We start from the raw sequence: 15,854 nt of genomic DNA, 5'->3' as shown, positions 1-15,854 counted from the left end.
ATATATATACTTGATTTAACCAAGTAGAGCGTGTCACGTGCGCGCGCACAATCGATGTTTTTACCTAACGAGAAATGATAGAAAATATAAATAAATAAATAAATACATAAGGCTGCAAAGGCGCCATTACAATGTTATGGTTACTCGAATCGAGTCACCATCATTCTTTCGCGGCGAGCCGTTACCTTTTACGTCGTTTTATCAAGGCGATCGTCGCGACGTCCGGAGATATGCTCCCCGGAATGTTTTACGGTAATTTCGGCGAATGTTTCAGGAATTTCGGCGCGTTTCGAGTCTCTCCCTGGACGTCGCACGCGCTCGCGTTGAAGTAAATCGAGATTATATCCTGGACGAAGCTAAAAAGAGATGAAGCCGAGAACTGAAATCCCAGTTAACTTGAATTAAAAATATTTATAGAAATGGCCCTATATCACGGATCTTCATGGATACAGAATCGAACTCGTGAGAGTGACAAGACACTGGTTGCAATCGGATGCAACGTTCGAAAAGGCAAAGGGAAGAGGAGGCACAGATAGAGACGGAGAGAAAGAGACAGAAAGAGAAAAAAGAGAGAGAGAGAGAGAGAGAGATATGGAGAGATAGAGAAAGACGGAGCGAGAAAATGCAATCTCCCAGCATAAAAGCGCGATCTCATGCCGCTGTGACGCGCGATTCTCCGTCACTGATCGGTCGGTCAATCAGCTCGTCGAAGTGGAAATGAATCATACGCTTCCTGGAAACAACGGCAAGTCCGTGCAAGCTGTCGCAAGGATCGTCACCATCGCCGTTGCCGCGGTAATCCGCGTGGGAGGCTAAATAATGAGGTCTGCGATGAAGATAGATGAGAGCGGAGCGATGATACGTGGTCGAGACGAGGCGAGAAGACGCCGCGCGGGCGATTCGCGAGATTCTTCCGGGCGGCCGCCGTTGCGAGAAAGGAGGCGTATCTCGGAGCCGGGCAACAATGGCCGACCGGCGCGTCTGCTGCGGCCATAACCACAAAAAGGTTGTCGTCGGCTGCCGGGCCGGGTCGAACCTCGCCCGTCGCCATAGATAGATGCCGCGATTTCGATGTTCGCGTTTATAGAACGTTTTTTCTCTCGCCGGGGTGATTAATATCCACTTATTGTGGATTTGCAAAACGACGGTGGCGATGACGATGACGACGACGGCGGCGGCGGTGGCCGCTGCCGTCGTGTCCAGATATTTACCATTTTCCGTAGCGAGCGATGTAGCCGGTGGGCAGAGTCACGAGCACTTTAACCGACACTTTCCCGGTGTATCTCGGCCGTGATGGAACTGGATAGCGGCGTAGTGTCCAGTCGAAGAGATCGCGCGGCTGGCTCACACGGGCGAACGGGAAGGGAGGCTCCTCTCTCACGACCAGCCGGCTATCTCTCTCTCTCTCTCTCTCTTTCTCTTTCTCTCTCCGCGAATCCTGTATCCCTACGCCTGCGCGCGCAGCGCCGCCACGGCCCGCCATTCTGATTGGCCCGCAACGGAATGCCCGCGCCCCGTCAAGCGTCGTCAAAAATTCGTGGCGCGATTGCGCGCCACCGCACGTTACAATAGGCGCGCGAGATAGAAAAATCACGCGAATTGGAAATCTATCGGATATTCGGAACGAAGTATGCTAGTCGATACTGTAAAAGAATGAATGGATAATTAATGCGTCGCGCCCGATGATTCGTGAATCGGATAATTAATGCGTAATTGCCGGCATTCACGTGAAACGAAGCGGCGGATAAAACGAGAATGCGCGACAAATACGAATTGAAATCAGCGGCGGGGGTAGTAAACGCGGTAACGGCGCGAATAATTTCCCGATAGGACGACCAAGGCCGATTCGACGTGTACATGCACGATTTACGTAAGATCGATTCGCGGACACGCGACTTTCGGGAGGAATCAGTCATCGACGCGGGACGTGCCGGTCACGCGGTCCAATCGCCGCCAGGGACGTGGGGAAATTGCCTTATATGGGCAGCCGTGTGCGAACGATCTGTCCGGCGCACACGCGTCGCGACTGCGCGCCGAGTCCTCGCGATGCGCATTGAAACGCGACTGCGAAATGTCGCGATTGGTAAAACAGAGCCAAGAACGTATCGAGACTTTCAGTTTCGGCGCCTATGCGCATGAAGAAATTTCAATCTACATTTATACGGGGTAGTAACGGTCGTAGTAGAAAATTGACCAATCATAGTCGATCATTCTTCTTATATTCAACAGTAATTGATTAATTTTCTACAAGAGCTTGCGCTACTATGACTCTCATTGTAGACCTCGCGTTAGGGATTTCGAAAATATTTGTCGATATTTATTCATCAGATTACAATTACCTTAGTTAATTATTAATTTGAAGTAATATCAAGTAACGTTAATCAGCTGTTAGTGTACTATTGACATAGATATAATTATTAATTTTTTTATTGTTATATAACATTTAATAAAAACGACTGACAGTTATGTTTAACATATGGAAAAAAGAGATGAGATTAATTAAAAATATTACTTTAAGTGATTTTATCGACTGAATTTTAATCGATAAATTAAATTAGTTAAAATTTATTGTTAGTCGAAGCCGCTATTAGATTTTCTGTTAGGATAGATTTCGTGGAAGTATAATGAAAAGCAAAGATGATGCTCGATACAGAAATTATATGCGAAACATACCGTAACAAAATACAGAATTTGTTGATAAACATGATAATGCGCTTAGTCGATCTAAAAAATATATATGAGATCGTCTAGTAGAATAAATATAAAACATCCTAATAGAATAAACAACCATCCACGCACGCACACACATACATGTATATATTTTGTTAAATACTGTTAGCAGTTACATAATTTACAATATTATTAATTTTGTACATAAGAAAGTGGCATCATTACACATTTATTATAAAAAGATCAATATATCTTGAGCAGTCAATATATACTTTAATTTGCAATAAATTATATAATTGCTGGTAATAAAAACTATTGTATGTGAAAAATATGTATTAATAAAGAAAACACATAGTGCAATGATAAAAAGACATTAGTACATATAAACATAAAGTATCTTATATGCATGTGTGATGTTGTGTATCTCGAACATTAATAGCAAATTATATATATGTATATAAGTAAATAAAAATTATATACAAATAATATATATAATATATATTATTACATATAAATGTATATATAATTTGCTATAATATAATATATACTAGTTTATAATCTTATCCACTTCTTATCGCTTCTTCTGAGTATTATAAGTATAAATATTGCATCTATTTTATGCCATTACTTGGCACGATAATCCTTATATGGCGATCATGATGTAGAGAATTACGTGGCTGCTCACTGTACCAAAAGATCCAGATTTAAATTCATGCCCAGAATACATATACCTCAGATTTTGTTTAATCATCACCTCTCGGAAGGCAATGGCAAATCACTGAAAGTATTAATTTGCCATAACAATCTTCTAATAGGCCGTTTGAAACCCAGCGTTAAAAAACTGTAGCTTTCATATATTAATGGATATATATAGTAAGTTATGTAGAAGAGGTAATCTTATCTCTAATAAGAATACTTTTCGTTTTCACGCTATGAGCGTCATCAGTTTATCCGTGTCTACTAAATATTGAACAAGGACAAATGATGCTTACGAGTGCTGCAAGCGTAAAACGGAACGCATCCTTAAAAACGATGGAGACGATAAATATCGAAAAAAAATTCATCATTTTCTTGAATGCAAATTTAATTATTTCATTATTACATTAACAATAACAGCGAAAACGTATTTCTGTGTAACAGAATTGACAACTTGACTTTTCAGCTAAAACTGAAAGACAAGAGTGTCCATTAAGTCGAAGAAAGATAATACTCTTTCATCTTTTAGTTTTAATTGGAAAACTAAATTGTCAATTCAAGGCTGTGTTCCAAAATTGACTAATAAAAATCTATAGTGCACGTAACGTAAACTGTAGCATTTTACTGCTAGCAGTAAATTTGAAACACGGCTCTAGTATGCACAGAATACGTTTTTTGTTATTGTTGTTAATGCAAACAATAGTGAAATTAATATATTCAAGAATATGATACTTTTACAAACAATATTGTTCAGATTTCTCTCTCTTTCTCTCTCTCTCTCTCTCTCTCTCTCTCTCTCTCTCTCTCTCTCTCAAATCCATCGTCTCTTATCAGTGGCGACCTGGTGATCTCTTTTGTATATATAATTTCTGGATTACGGGACCTACAATTTTTTCAAATATATATTACATAAAAATAAGAATCGCTTTCTACAGTTTTACAGTATTTAGCAATAGGGCTATACACAGTTATAATTTCTTGACAATATTTCCTAGATCAGGAAAATAATAATTTATTACATGGTTAGAAGAAAGATTCTGAAGTTTCTTGTGCTTAAATATGCCTCCCCCCCTTCTCCTCTTCCCCCGCCCCTAAATACATGTATGTACAATTTCGATAAAAGAAATGCAGAGACAATGAAGACGCCTTATTATAATTTATAATATAATGTAATACGATGCAAACATTCATTTTGTACATATTTTCTACATGTCATATATTATAAATACAATTATAAAATCGTAATACATTTCGTACGTTTGACACAATCTTTTTCAGCAATATTAAAATAATAAAAAAGTAAGTAAGCGATGAGGCAGTACATTAACTTATTTTTAAATAAATTTAGTTTCTTTTTCAATAAGAGAATCGGTATTGCTAAAAAAAAATTTTTTTTATCATTGCATTAATATTGTAGGATCTCAAATGATAAAAATTATAATTCAAAAACATTGAAATATTTATATACAGTTTTGCTTTTCCTCAATAGAAAATATTGAAGATATATGAATAAATTGAGAAAGATGTCAAAATGATAATATACTGTACATAAATGAATAATACAAACAGTGTAACGTACACTACGTACAGGATACGTGAATTAAAAGATATAAGTTTATTTAATTGATATTGATATACTATTGTAGTAGTTATGTTAATTATATATATATCTTCCATTTTCTGATAAAATGGCCTTTTAACAAGATTTTTATTCTATTGCATACAACGTAAAATCTTATATCATTTACTGTAATCAAAATTGATTTTTATATAAACGATTTGTAAGAAATTTAGTTATTTGGCAAATAACTTGATCAGTATAAATATATCTTCCTTTTTTTTCTATTTTTCATTTAAGTATTATATGATATCCCAAGTAGCAAAGCAGCACTTATAAAGCGCTAAAAAGTGATTATATGCACTTTTTTTTACCGCTTTATAAGAATTGTATGTTACTTGAGATATGGTTGTCTCCCATGTGCATTGGAAGATGTGTAATAAAACGTAAAATTATATTTTTCGCAGCATCTAAGTAATATATCTCAGTAATCTTATTCCTTAAGTACTGTCATTATCAATCAAACATTGTTCTATATACGCAATTATTGTATGTGTACAAAATTATATTTTCCGTCCAGCAATGACAATGTCGCTATTTGGAATACATAATAGGAACCGATTCGTTGAAATCTTTTTGAAGAATTAAAATCTTAATTAAAATCTCTTTAATACATTGAGTATGATGATGAATGATGAATGGTAGTGATTATCGATTCTTTTTATAGATCTTAATGGCGAATAAAGAGTGCGTAATGAAATTTTGGTTAAATTATATACACACAGTGTGATCTCCAATATAATTCCTACATAAATATGTATGCGTCACATATCCATATGTAGATATAATCATTAATATGACATTATGTTATGAAATTCTAAAAAATTTTATAACAAAATTTCCATTAGATATTATATAGTTCGTATCATTAATATTCCTTTATTTATTATGTAACTGTAATATTACATAACTGTAATACAGTATTTATCCTTCGTGTATAGGGAACCACTACTACTCAACGTATTAAACAGATAAATTCTTCATTAGTAGTAACATTGCAAGTATAATCATAAATAATCTAATCTCTCAGTCAATCATTATAAGAACGCATTCTCCTTCTTGTTATTAAACAGAGCATTCGATAAATGAGGTGATATCTTTAATTACAAGATAACCTCGACAACTTAGCCTTATCGTATTTTTAGAATGTTTAAGACATATGAACTGTTAGATAAGACCGCGTTTCTTTTTGTAATCTTCTAGATTTAACGATCGGCGAGGTCCTGTATCCTTGATATTATTAATGGGCTTCGGTAAAACGCTAACAGGATTGTCTAGAAATAAAATTGTATAAATTATATAAATATTTGTACTCTATGTATATCTCGTTTTGTTTTAATTGCTGGGCAAAAATTTATAATTAAAAATATAATTTCTTACAATACTTTTTGCAAAACTTACTTGGAATAGGAACTTCCAAATCGATTGTTATATCAAAGTCATGTGCGTCAAATAGATCTTCTGTACTTTGCTTCTTCTTAGATTCCTGTCCATTCTCTTTATCAACTGCCGACACTGAATCTCCAGTAGGTTGAGGATTCGATTTATCATTTACTGGAATTGCTACCACTTCAGACTCATCTTCCGGCTTATACACCATCCTTGGCTTAGTACTTCGCCTAGTGAATGGGTCATCGACTTTCTTACCCTTATTAGCTTTCAGTTCTTCCTGTTATAACAAATTCGAAGTTGGAATTGAAATATCATTAATCAATTGAAATGTTATAATACAAATTATACCCTAAACATTACCATTATAGCTTTTTCAGCTTCCTCTACATTTTTCTTTCGGTTGCGATCATTTATGTATGATATACTAGAAATTGTTGCCGTACGCATTTTATCCAGTTCTGATGCACGCTCTTCTAATTCACTCAATTCTTGATTAAGTCGACTAGCTGTCTCGTCATCTCCTCTACAATTAGCCGCATCACGTTCTCTCATCAGTTGTGCTTTCTTCATTGCGTAATTGTAAGGAGTCTGTTTGAATCTCTCCTTTTCACGTACTATTTTTTCTATATCCTCTTCTTTGAATTCGTATACTAGCGCTTCCTTAATGTCCTTTAATTTTTGTTCTACTTCATCAAATGTAGGCGTCGATATTCCTTGTAGCGCACAAGTTTCTTTCCACTTAAAGAATTCGGAATCTGTGAATTCTTGATTTGAAACAAATTCCAACCTGAATACACGTTCCTGTGCACCATGTCGTAATTTCAATCCCTTATTCGTCCTTGTACCACCGAGTTGATAAATCTTTCCTGTCTCACACACACCGCTTATCTCAGCTACTCTATAGACAGGTTTGCCATTATTATTGCCGATTCCTATTCTGACAAAGCAACCTTGTACTACTCTGTCAAAGAAAGGTAAATGAACGAATCTCTCCATCTTATGACGGGATAATCGAATCTTATTTAGATCTTCTTTAGTACTGATGTATACTGGTTTCTTAGGTCTAGCTTTGTTGCTAGTAATCGATCTAAAATAATTATATCGAATAAAAATATAACTGAATAAAAATAAAAAATAAAAATAAAGATATAAAAAATATCATTGAATAAAAAAATAGCCTAAAAACTTACTTTTTATCGTTGTCGGAATCCGAATCGCGACTTTCACTCGAAGATGATCTACGGAGAGGTGCTGGTTTAGTTACTTCTTCCTCTTCTCCACTATCTGATGAACCACTGTCATCGGAATATATATCAGATGCCTTAAGTTTTGTTTTGTTTGCAGCCGCTTTATGATCATCTTCCAATTCTTCTTCCTCCATATCCTTTGATTGCTGTTGTTGCTGCTCTATCCTCTGTTTTTCTTTTTCCTCTATTAATAAAAGAATGGGATTAGAAATATTTGTAATATTTCTAATACAAAGAAGGCAACAATATATGAGAAACCTACCTCGTTCCTTCTTCTCTTCGCGTCTAGCTTTGAGCAATGACATTGCATGAAACTTCTTGTCCTGCTTTTCTTCTATTGTCTTCTTGCGATCTTTACTCCTCTCTTTAGGATCTGGAGCTCGATCTATTTTCTGCTTCTCTTCAATACCCTTCTCCTTCTTTTTCGATTCCTTTTGTTTTTTCAATTCTTGTTTCTTGGCCATTCTTAATTTCTTCTCAATTTCAAATCTTGTTTTCATAATTTCACGTTGTTCAATTCGTTTAAAGATTTCTTGTTCACGTTCTTTCTCAGTCATTTGTGCAAGTCTAGCTTGATCCTCTGCATCTCCCATAAGTTTGTCATCATAGCCATCATTGAATTCTTCTTGGCTGGAACTGGAACCACTCGGATCTGAATCTGATACCTCACCTGTTATAATAAAGTGATTGTTATTTATAATAGCAAGAAACTTAAGAGATCATATTCACATATTTAAGAAAAAACAAAGTATACATTTGTAAAAGATTTAATTTCCATATACCTTCTTCTGGCTCCGAAAGCTGCTTAGCTGGTTCTTTCTCACTAGCACTGTCTTCTGAGCTGGACTTTGTCATCTTTCGTTTACTTCTCTTTGATGGCGACTTTTTCTTCTTTGTTTTTCCAGCTTTGTTATTCCAATCATCAGAATCTGATATATCTGAATCATGTTTAGTGTCCTTCTTAATGGATCCGTTATCCTCATTCGATTGAGAATCATCTTGGGATTTTCCTTTCTTTTTCTTTGCCAATGACAATAGGTCCTAAAATTTAGTAAAGAGATACGTGCTCAATTACTAATGCTAAAATCATGGAAAAAATTATAACAGCTCAGTTCCATATTGCATTGTGCTCCATGAGTTTTGACAAGCAATCACATTATTATTATATGTTACTAACATTATATGTGTTGTAAACAATTATATATTACATTTTATATTTTATATTACATGTAATATATTTCTTGCAACTGTTCCACATTCTTCATTTTAAAATAAAATATACAATCAAGCATTAAAAAGAAAAAAACCAGATAATTTAAAAATAAAAAGCTAAAAATAGCTAAAAAAAGCTAAAAATTGTTTTATCTTAAAACATTCATAATTCAGAAATTAATAATTCACTAAATTATTTAAGCATTGAAGATTCAGCTTGATCATTTAAAACTTTTATTACCTAGTTGTTGTGTATTCACATTACAGTCTTAAAAAAATACTTGATTTAATATTGCATAAAATTCGTACATATATGTTTATGCACTTGTATTGGATATTACCGTAAATTATGCAAAGTCGCTTAGAACGTGATCGCAGTTTGCACTTTGCAATTCGTGAACGGAGATAAACATACGGTATGATAATGGACGCGGAAGTGAATGGCACAGGACTTTTACATAAAGGCTAAGCTATTTACATTGTCCAAGTCTGAACCGCTTTCCGACGCACTCCCGCTACTGTCGGAATCTATGAGGGCCTGATGCTTCCTTTTGGGCATCCTGAAGACGTGTGCCCGATGGAGAATGTAAACGATAAAATTTCACCGTGCCTCATACGACGCGAGCACGGGAAATCAACCAAAGTAGCTTTCAGAAGCGTATAGACTAGAGACTCGATACAGAGAGAGTAAAAATGGAAACCACAACGGTAGAAAGATTGTAACAACACCGATAGAAGCCGCGAAACGACAAGCTGTACGCTGCGAGATGGAGGGATGGAGTCTCGCGCAAACGCAGTAGTGCCAGTGCTAGCAGACGCCGTTATGCAGGCTTCACACTACCAATAGGAAAATTTTCCATTGGGAAAATAAGCGCAATCGACGCACAGAGTGCACTTAAATTAATTCACATATTTTCAGTATTGATAAATAATTTAATCCTTGTAAATTACGTATTTTTTTTATGTCACGATAACCTCATAAGCTTAAAAGGATTAAATTATTTATTAACATTGGAAATATATAAGCCAATTTGCACTCAATTGCATAGTGTTACACTAGTTTTTCCAATGGAAAACGCCATTTTTTTCTCGAGACAAAAATATTACTAGCTAGAAATTCTAGAAAGTGAATTTTCTTATTGGATATTGTATCGTCGTAAGTCACAAGAACCAATCAGAAGCGTCAACAGTTGATATTACGTAGTTGATATTATTTCTGATTGGTTGACTTCAAATAAGTTATGATTTAAAGTGAGTTTGCAATTGTAGATATCCGCATGCGGTCTTCATGAAATCATATGAAATACGAAAGGTTAAGAGAAGTAAGCGGCTGTTAATATTGTAAATTTAGGAATTTATAAATTTAGATTTATATATGTTTAAGCACTAGTAATTAACGTAATTCTCTTTATATTTTAGACGTAATTCAATTGAAAGGAATCTGTGATTCACTATCCTGAAGTATCCTGAATATGGAGAATCGTTCAATATCGAAGAAGAGGAAGGTTAGTAATATTTTCAAGAATTTATAATAAATATATAATAAATTTGAGCAAGCATAGAAATATATTTGTTGCAGTGCTGAAAATTTTTGGAATAATATTTCATCGAAATAAAGCAAAATATTGCTAGAATCATAAATCATAATGGAATGCTTTCAGTGTCACATGTGAATTCTTTCACATATGGCCTTCACGATTCCATATATCTCATTACAAAATTATTTAAAATATATAAAATTTTGTAGATTGGCATATATTAGTTATTTTGCAACATTCTTTTATTCTATATTTGATATTTAATTTTGATATTTGATTTTATGATAGTTTTTTCAAACAAATTTTCATACTTATATATAATAAAGATAAGTTAAATTCAGTATTAATATTCACTTTTTTTTTATCTTCAGTTTGTGGGAGATGGTGTATTCAGGGCTGAGTTAAACGAGTTTTTGACTCGCGAACTCGCTGAGGATGGCTATTCTGGTGTGGAAGTTCGTGTTACACCAAATCGAACAGAAATTATCTTGTTGGCTACTCATACACAAAGCGTACTTGGTGAAAAGGGACGTAGGATCAGAGAGCTTACTTCTGTAGTACAGAAACGTTTTAATTTTAAAGAACCGCAGAATGTTGAGTTGTATGCCGAAAAAGTCGCCACACGTGGCTTATGTGCAATTGCACAGGCAGAATCTCTTCGATATAAACTGATCGGTGGCCTCGCTGTACGAAGGTAAAGTTTAGAGCTTTATTCTATGTAGTCTGTTAATTTTATTTTTTATCACATTTTTTCTATTGAAAATTTTGTTTTTAATCAGAGCATGTTATGGTGTCCTCCGTTTCATCATGGAGTCAGGAGCTAAAGGTTGTGAGGTGGTTGTCAGTGGTAAACTGCGTGGTCAGAGAGCAAAATCAATGAAATTTGTTGATGGTCTTATGATACACTCAGGCGAGCCGACTAATGAGTATGTGAACACTGCCACTCGGCATGTGCTTCTTCGACAAGGTATCGATCATTGTATTATCATGATTATTTCTTTAATTCGTAATATAATAATGTACTTATAAAATTTGGTTCGAAATATATATTCAGTTTATAACATATAATAAAAAATTTGTGTTATATTTGGTATTATATTTGTATTTTTTATTTTGTATTTTATTTTAAATATATTTTAGGGGTATTGGGAATCAAGGTTAAAATTATGCTTCCTTGGGATCCTAATGGCAAGAGTGGCCCAAAAAAACCTCTTCCCGATTATGTATCTATCGTGGAGCCGAAAGAAGAGGTGCCACCGTCAGTTCCGATTTCCGAGGTGAAGCCGTCCAAAGATCTACCTCCACCCACTCCTATTGCCGTGTAATAAATTGTAATAATCATTTGAAATACATTTGGAAAGAAAGTACAAAAAGTGTTCCACTAAAAAATATTTCAAATGTTTTTAATTGAAAGAATTTGTCGACTATCTTGATAATTCAACACATATTTTTATTTATAAAATTATTCATTATTTTAAACATGATAAATATTAAATAAAAATCGCTTGATCGCGAAAATGGTTTGATCCATTTTAATTGTTCTAATATAGAAACGATTAGATAAGCGATATCTATTGCTTCTATAGGATGCATTCCATGGTTTTTTACTATACATTTGCAACGTCAAGTGAAATCCTTGTTTGACACTTGATTGATAAACGACATGAATGAATGATTGTTTAGCAAATGTATAAACAAGGTATTGCAAACATCAAATGGAATGTATCCATAGTATAAGAATATTATATTTTTATATCATGATCTATAAATGATGTCCACGAACATGGGTCTCTCTAAATCTTTCTCTAGCGTATCTTCAGGATAAAATTCCCCTAGCGACTCCGCAGTGTTTTCAATCGCAGCAATTACTACGGAATGTGGTAGCCCGGCTGCTTGGAGCCGGACAGAGGGGGTGGGAATAATAAAACGTTAGGCGTGTCGGCGTCTGTTTTTTACGCGTTTGACGCCGAGAATTGTGGTTTCATCGATCATTCCGGTATCGATCTCACATCGTACCGATGACAGCGGTAACCTGTTCCCTACAAATCGTCTCGACCGGATAACGGAATGTCAAGAGTGCACGTGACCGCGACGCCGCGACGCTCCAAGAATGCCTGGATCGTGGATGCGCGGCGATAGCGTACCTTGACAAAGTAAAGCGGAACATTGGAGCTGACTGAGACTACGTCGTGCGGCGTCGCGATACATGTGTCCGTCGTTCGTCAGCGTGCGAGGGAGGGTATGTTCTTATGGGGTAGCGAGCGGGCGGTAGCCTTTGTCGTGGAATGGAGACGGAGAGCGTAAAGTCCGGGGCTAGCGAGCATAGCCATAGCCACCACAGCAGGAGCTCCCAGAAGCATCATAGATCTCACAGTTCGAAACAGCATCACAGGCAGCATTCTCACCGCACCACTAGGTATATCCCAATTTCATCTAATCATCCTAAAGAAGTGGGAGTTTTAATTCTCCAAATGTAGTGTCTTATGAGGTTGTACAATAGAAATCATAAAAGCTCTTTAGCAGTCGTTATTTTAATATTGACGGAATAAGCCGCTGGTTTTAGTTGCATAACTGAATGAAGGAGGTAAGTACTTTCAGTTCCATAAAGAACCTCTAGAAGAGGTTCTTTGATTCATTCTTATTATTAAGAAAGAAGCATGATATTATACAACTAAAACCAGCGAGTTATTTTAATACTAAAATTATGATTGTTAAAGATGATCTCTTATGATTTGGATTTCATTAATCTTTTGTAATCTTTTGTGACAGGAGCAATCGAAGTCAAAGAAAGGAGAGACAGAATTTGGATACTAATGAAATGGCTCCGTTTCAAACAACAGTCAACGTACGAGGAGATAGTGTGGATAACATGGGCCAAGAAGTGATCGAGGTGCAGATACTGCCTCAGGATGAGAATTGGGGAGAGAATACTACAGCCGTCACTGGCAATACCTCGGATAGATCAGAATCGACTGAGGATGTAAGCCACTGGCCAAACGAAACCGATAGCACGTTTGGTTCTAGCTGCAATCGCTATGTTGGTCCAATCGTGGCAATGATACTCGGGATAAGCGCCTTTCTTAGTCCTATAGCCATGGTTATTTTGCCTAAATTGGGATTCTTTCCCGACTCAACAACGGTACTGACGATGCAACAGAAATTGCATCTACTATCATGTAATGCCGAATGCAAAGGTGAACTGCTAGGATTGGCCTTCAAACTAGTGTTACTGATCATCGGTAGCTGGGCAGTGTTCCTGCGTCCGCGAACCGCTACCATGCCACGCATATTTTTATTCAAGGCAGGAGTGCTGCTGCTCACCACCCTGTGCATTTGTACTTATTGGCTTTTTTATGTTGTACAGGTAATCATCCCAGATATGATTAATGCAATTATATGCGTTTTCCAGCAAGAAACAAGTATAATGTTTTTGCTCGCAATGAATTTGGATTGATCTGAGATCGATTAACAAAAGCATCATGATTTTATGCAATCAAAAATCAAAATAGAATATGTGATCATCATTAATTAATGACCTCAAATCGATTCAAATTCACTATGGACAAAAATATCAATAGATGATACTTTATAACATAATGAATTATTTTATAATTTTCATCTCGTTTCAAAATATAGAATTAGAGTAATAATTTACTATATTACATTATGTTAATCTTTTACTGAAAAATACTATCTTTGTAAATATATATATAGTTACTAAAGTATTCGATATTTTTCAGGTCACCGAGAGTGCTAAGACTGTTGCCAATGGCGAAATAACAGAGTACAAAAGTTTAGTAAATTATGCAGGTACCCTTGCCAATACACTCCTGTTTATACATTACACCGCAGTGCTCCTTATCGAAGTTCGTCATTTACAACCTACATTTTATCTTAAGGTGTTTATCTTAAATGTTCTTCATATTGTTATTCAATGATACCTAATTACAACATGCATTTTGAATTATATACATTATTTTCGTTTTCACAGGTCGTTAGATCGCCGGATGGTGAATCGAGATCTTATGCGATTGGCCAGTTATCGATACAGAGAGCAGCCGTATGGGTTCTAGAAAAATACTATACAGAATTTCCAATTTACAATCCATATTTGGAAAGGTTGCCAGTCTCTAAGTCTGGTAGAAAACAATCAAGTTTCAAGTTTTACGAGGTTGATGGTGGAGTGACCGGTGGTATGCAATCGCGCGCCGGAAGCGGAGACCGGGCAGTTCTGACAGCACAAGCGCGTCGTCGTGATTCGAGTCACAATGAGCGCTTCTACGAGGAGCATGATTACGAGCGGCGAGTGCGGAAACGTCGCGCAAGACTCATCACTGCCGCCGAAGAGGCATTTGCGCATATCAAACGTTTGCATTCCGAAGTAGAATCTACACCAAATCCTGGACCGATGGACCCTATGGAAGCTGCGCAAGCGGTGTTTCCCTCTATGGCAAGAGCTTTACAGAAATATTTAAGAATCACCCGGCAACAGCCGCGTCATTCCGTAGAATCTATTTTGAATCGTCTCGCTAGATGTTTGGCTCAAGATGCGGCGCCGCGCGCCTTCCTAGAACCATTCTTCGCTGCAAACCCAGTGCTATCGAATGAGAAAGAGAGACAAAAACGGTCACATCACTGGGCCTTGGTATGCGAAGGAGAGCTACCCTCTCGCCCGATCGCTAACGGTTGTGAGTTTCAGTTGAGACAGGGCGAAGTGGCACTCTTGTGTACAGCACATAGATTACCGCATTTTAATCTCACTGAACAATTGGCACATCCTAAATCGAACAAATTTCTTTTGCGTTTGAACTCTGAAACCTCAGTTTAAGATACTCGATAAAGTTTATCTTCTGACATTTATGAAATTAAATAAAATTATTCTAAATAAATACTTGAAAAGATTTTTAGCCCAAATGATATTTTAATCGAAATAATGTTTAATATAAAATCTTTTTTGTGACGAGAGAGAGAATTGTTGAAGATTGTTTTGTACTAAAGATATGACATGATAAATATTAGATTTTATCTCGCGCGGAAAACATTTTTAAATATTATTTCGATTAAATCTTACTTGCGCTAAAATTTTTTTAGACCGAAATGTTTATAAGATTAAAGATTTTAGAATATTATTTTAAATCTCTGTTTATTAAAACGTGGATTGTTGAACAACAATATAATAGTACTTAGATATTCTAATACAATAGAGAGACTGAGAGAAGATAGGAGAATTTGCCATCATTTTCTTAACAACATTTATGACATCATTTCTTTTCTTCGAAAACAATAACTACATGACATTAATAAGTGATCCATACTTCTGAACATACCTTCAAGTAATTATTACGTATAAAGTAATTAGTTTTTACTATAACAAAATACTCAGTTCTTTGTTTTTTTTAAGTTACGTGCATATTTACGCGTATACATATTTATTTATTCCATTATGCATATCATGAATTATACAATATATATATATATATA

At 35.7% G+C, this 15,854-nt stretch overlaps 4 protein-coding genes across 4 annotated transcripts in view; 2 read left to right on the top strand and 2 right to left on the bottom strand.

Annotated features, from left to right (window-relative positions):
- Positions 1-2,048, bottom strand: part of LOC108687003 (cofilin/actin-depolymerizing factor homolog) — a 9,176-nt gene extending 7,128 nt beyond the window's left edge. The window contains exon 1 of the mRNA XM_018192568.1: positions 1,212-2,048. Within this exon, the coding sequence (XP_018048057.1) occupies positions 1,212-1,214 (3 nt within the window). The 5' untranslated portion in view covers positions 1,215-2,048. The remainder of the gene's footprint in view (positions 1-1,211) is intronic.
- A 3,800-nt stretch (positions 2,049-5,848) lies between these two features.
- On the bottom strand, positions 5,849-9,600 carry LOC108687034 (RNA polymerase-associated protein RTF1 homolog). The gene is made up of 7 exons (XM_018192622.1): positions 9,314-9,600; positions 8,406-8,664; positions 7,886-8,293; positions 7,567-7,807; positions 6,737-7,463; positions 6,386-6,653; positions 5,849-6,258 (listed from the first exon to the last, which is right to left on the bottom strand). The coding sequence occupies exons 1-7, from the start codon at positions 9,392-9,394 to the stop codon at positions 6,152-6,154; spliced, it is 2,091 nt and encodes a 696-aa protein (XP_018048111.1). The 5' UTR covers positions 9,395-9,600; the 3' UTR covers positions 5,849-6,151.
- Positions 9,601-10,123: 523 nt separating this feature from the next.
- LOC108687036 (40S ribosomal protein S3-like) lies at positions 10,124-11,891 on the top strand. The gene is made up of 5 exons (XM_018192623.1): positions 10,124-10,157; positions 10,255-10,340; positions 10,745-11,067; positions 11,153-11,340; positions 11,514-11,891. The coding sequence occupies exons 2-5, from the start codon at positions 10,308-10,310 to the stop codon at positions 11,696-11,698; spliced, it is 729 nt and encodes a 242-aa protein (XP_018048112.1). The 5' UTR covers positions 10,124-10,157; positions 10,255-10,307; the 3' UTR covers positions 11,699-11,891.
- A 429-nt stretch (positions 11,892-12,320) lies between these two features.
- LOC108686935 (vang-like protein 1) lies at positions 12,321-15,201 on the top strand. The gene is made up of 4 exons (XM_018192463.1): positions 12,321-12,789; positions 13,143-13,737; positions 14,114-14,272; positions 14,365-15,201. The coding sequence occupies exons 1-4, from the start codon at positions 12,659-12,661 to the stop codon at positions 15,199-15,201; spliced, it is 1,722 nt and encodes a 573-aa protein (XP_018047952.1). The 5' UTR covers positions 12,321-12,658.
- Positions 15,202-15,854: the final 653 nt, after the last annotated feature.

Source organism: Atta colombica, unplaced genomic scaffold (assembly GCF_001594045.1).
Source record: "Atta colombica isolate Treedump-2 unplaced genomic scaffold, Acol1.0 scaffold198, whole genome shotgun sequence".
NCBI classification, from domain to species: domain Eukaryota; kingdom Metazoa; phylum Arthropoda; class Insecta; order Hymenoptera; family Formicidae; genus Atta; species Atta colombica.
The sequence above is the reverse complement of the archived record's forward strand: the minus strand, read 5'-3'. Positions and strand labels throughout refer to the sequence as shown.

Bases quoted from the DNA above. Each gene is read 5' to 3' on its own strand.
- LOC108687034 (XM_018192622.1), bottom strand. From the start codon at position 9,394: ATGCCCAAAAGGAAGCATCAGGCCCTCATAGATTCCGACAGTAGCGGG. The intron at 8,665-9,313 runs GTAAATAGCTTA...ACTAAATTTTAG, and splicing joins GCGGTTCAGACTTGGACAAT to GACCTATTGTCATTGGCAAA. The intron at 6,259-6,385 runs GTAAGTTTTGCA...TTTTATTTCTAG, and splicing joins TTTGGAAGTTCCTATTCCAA to ACAATCCTGTTAGCGTTTTA.
- LOC108687036 (XM_018192623.1), top strand. From the start codon at position 10,308: ATGGAGAATCGTTCAATATCGAAGAAGAGGAAG. The intron at 10,341-10,744 runs GTTAGTAATATT...TTTTATCTTCAG, and splicing joins CAATATCGAAGAAGAGGAAG to TTTGTGGGAGATGGTGTATT. The intron at 11,341-11,513 runs GTATCGATCATT...AATATATTTTAG, and splicing joins GCATGTGCTTCTTCGACAAG to GGGTATTGGGAATCAAGGTT.
- LOC108686935 (XM_018192463.1), top strand. From the start codon at position 12,659: ATGGAGACGGAGAGCGTAAAGTCCGGGGCTAGCGAGCATAGCCATAGC. The intron at 12,790-13,142 runs GTATATCCCAAT...CTTTTGTGACAG, and splicing joins CATTCTCACCGCACCACTAG to GAGCAATCGAAGTCAAAGAA. The intron at 14,273-14,364 runs GTGTTTATCTTA...TCGTTTTCACAG, and splicing joins AACCTACATTTTATCTTAAG to GTCGTTAGATCGCCGGATGG.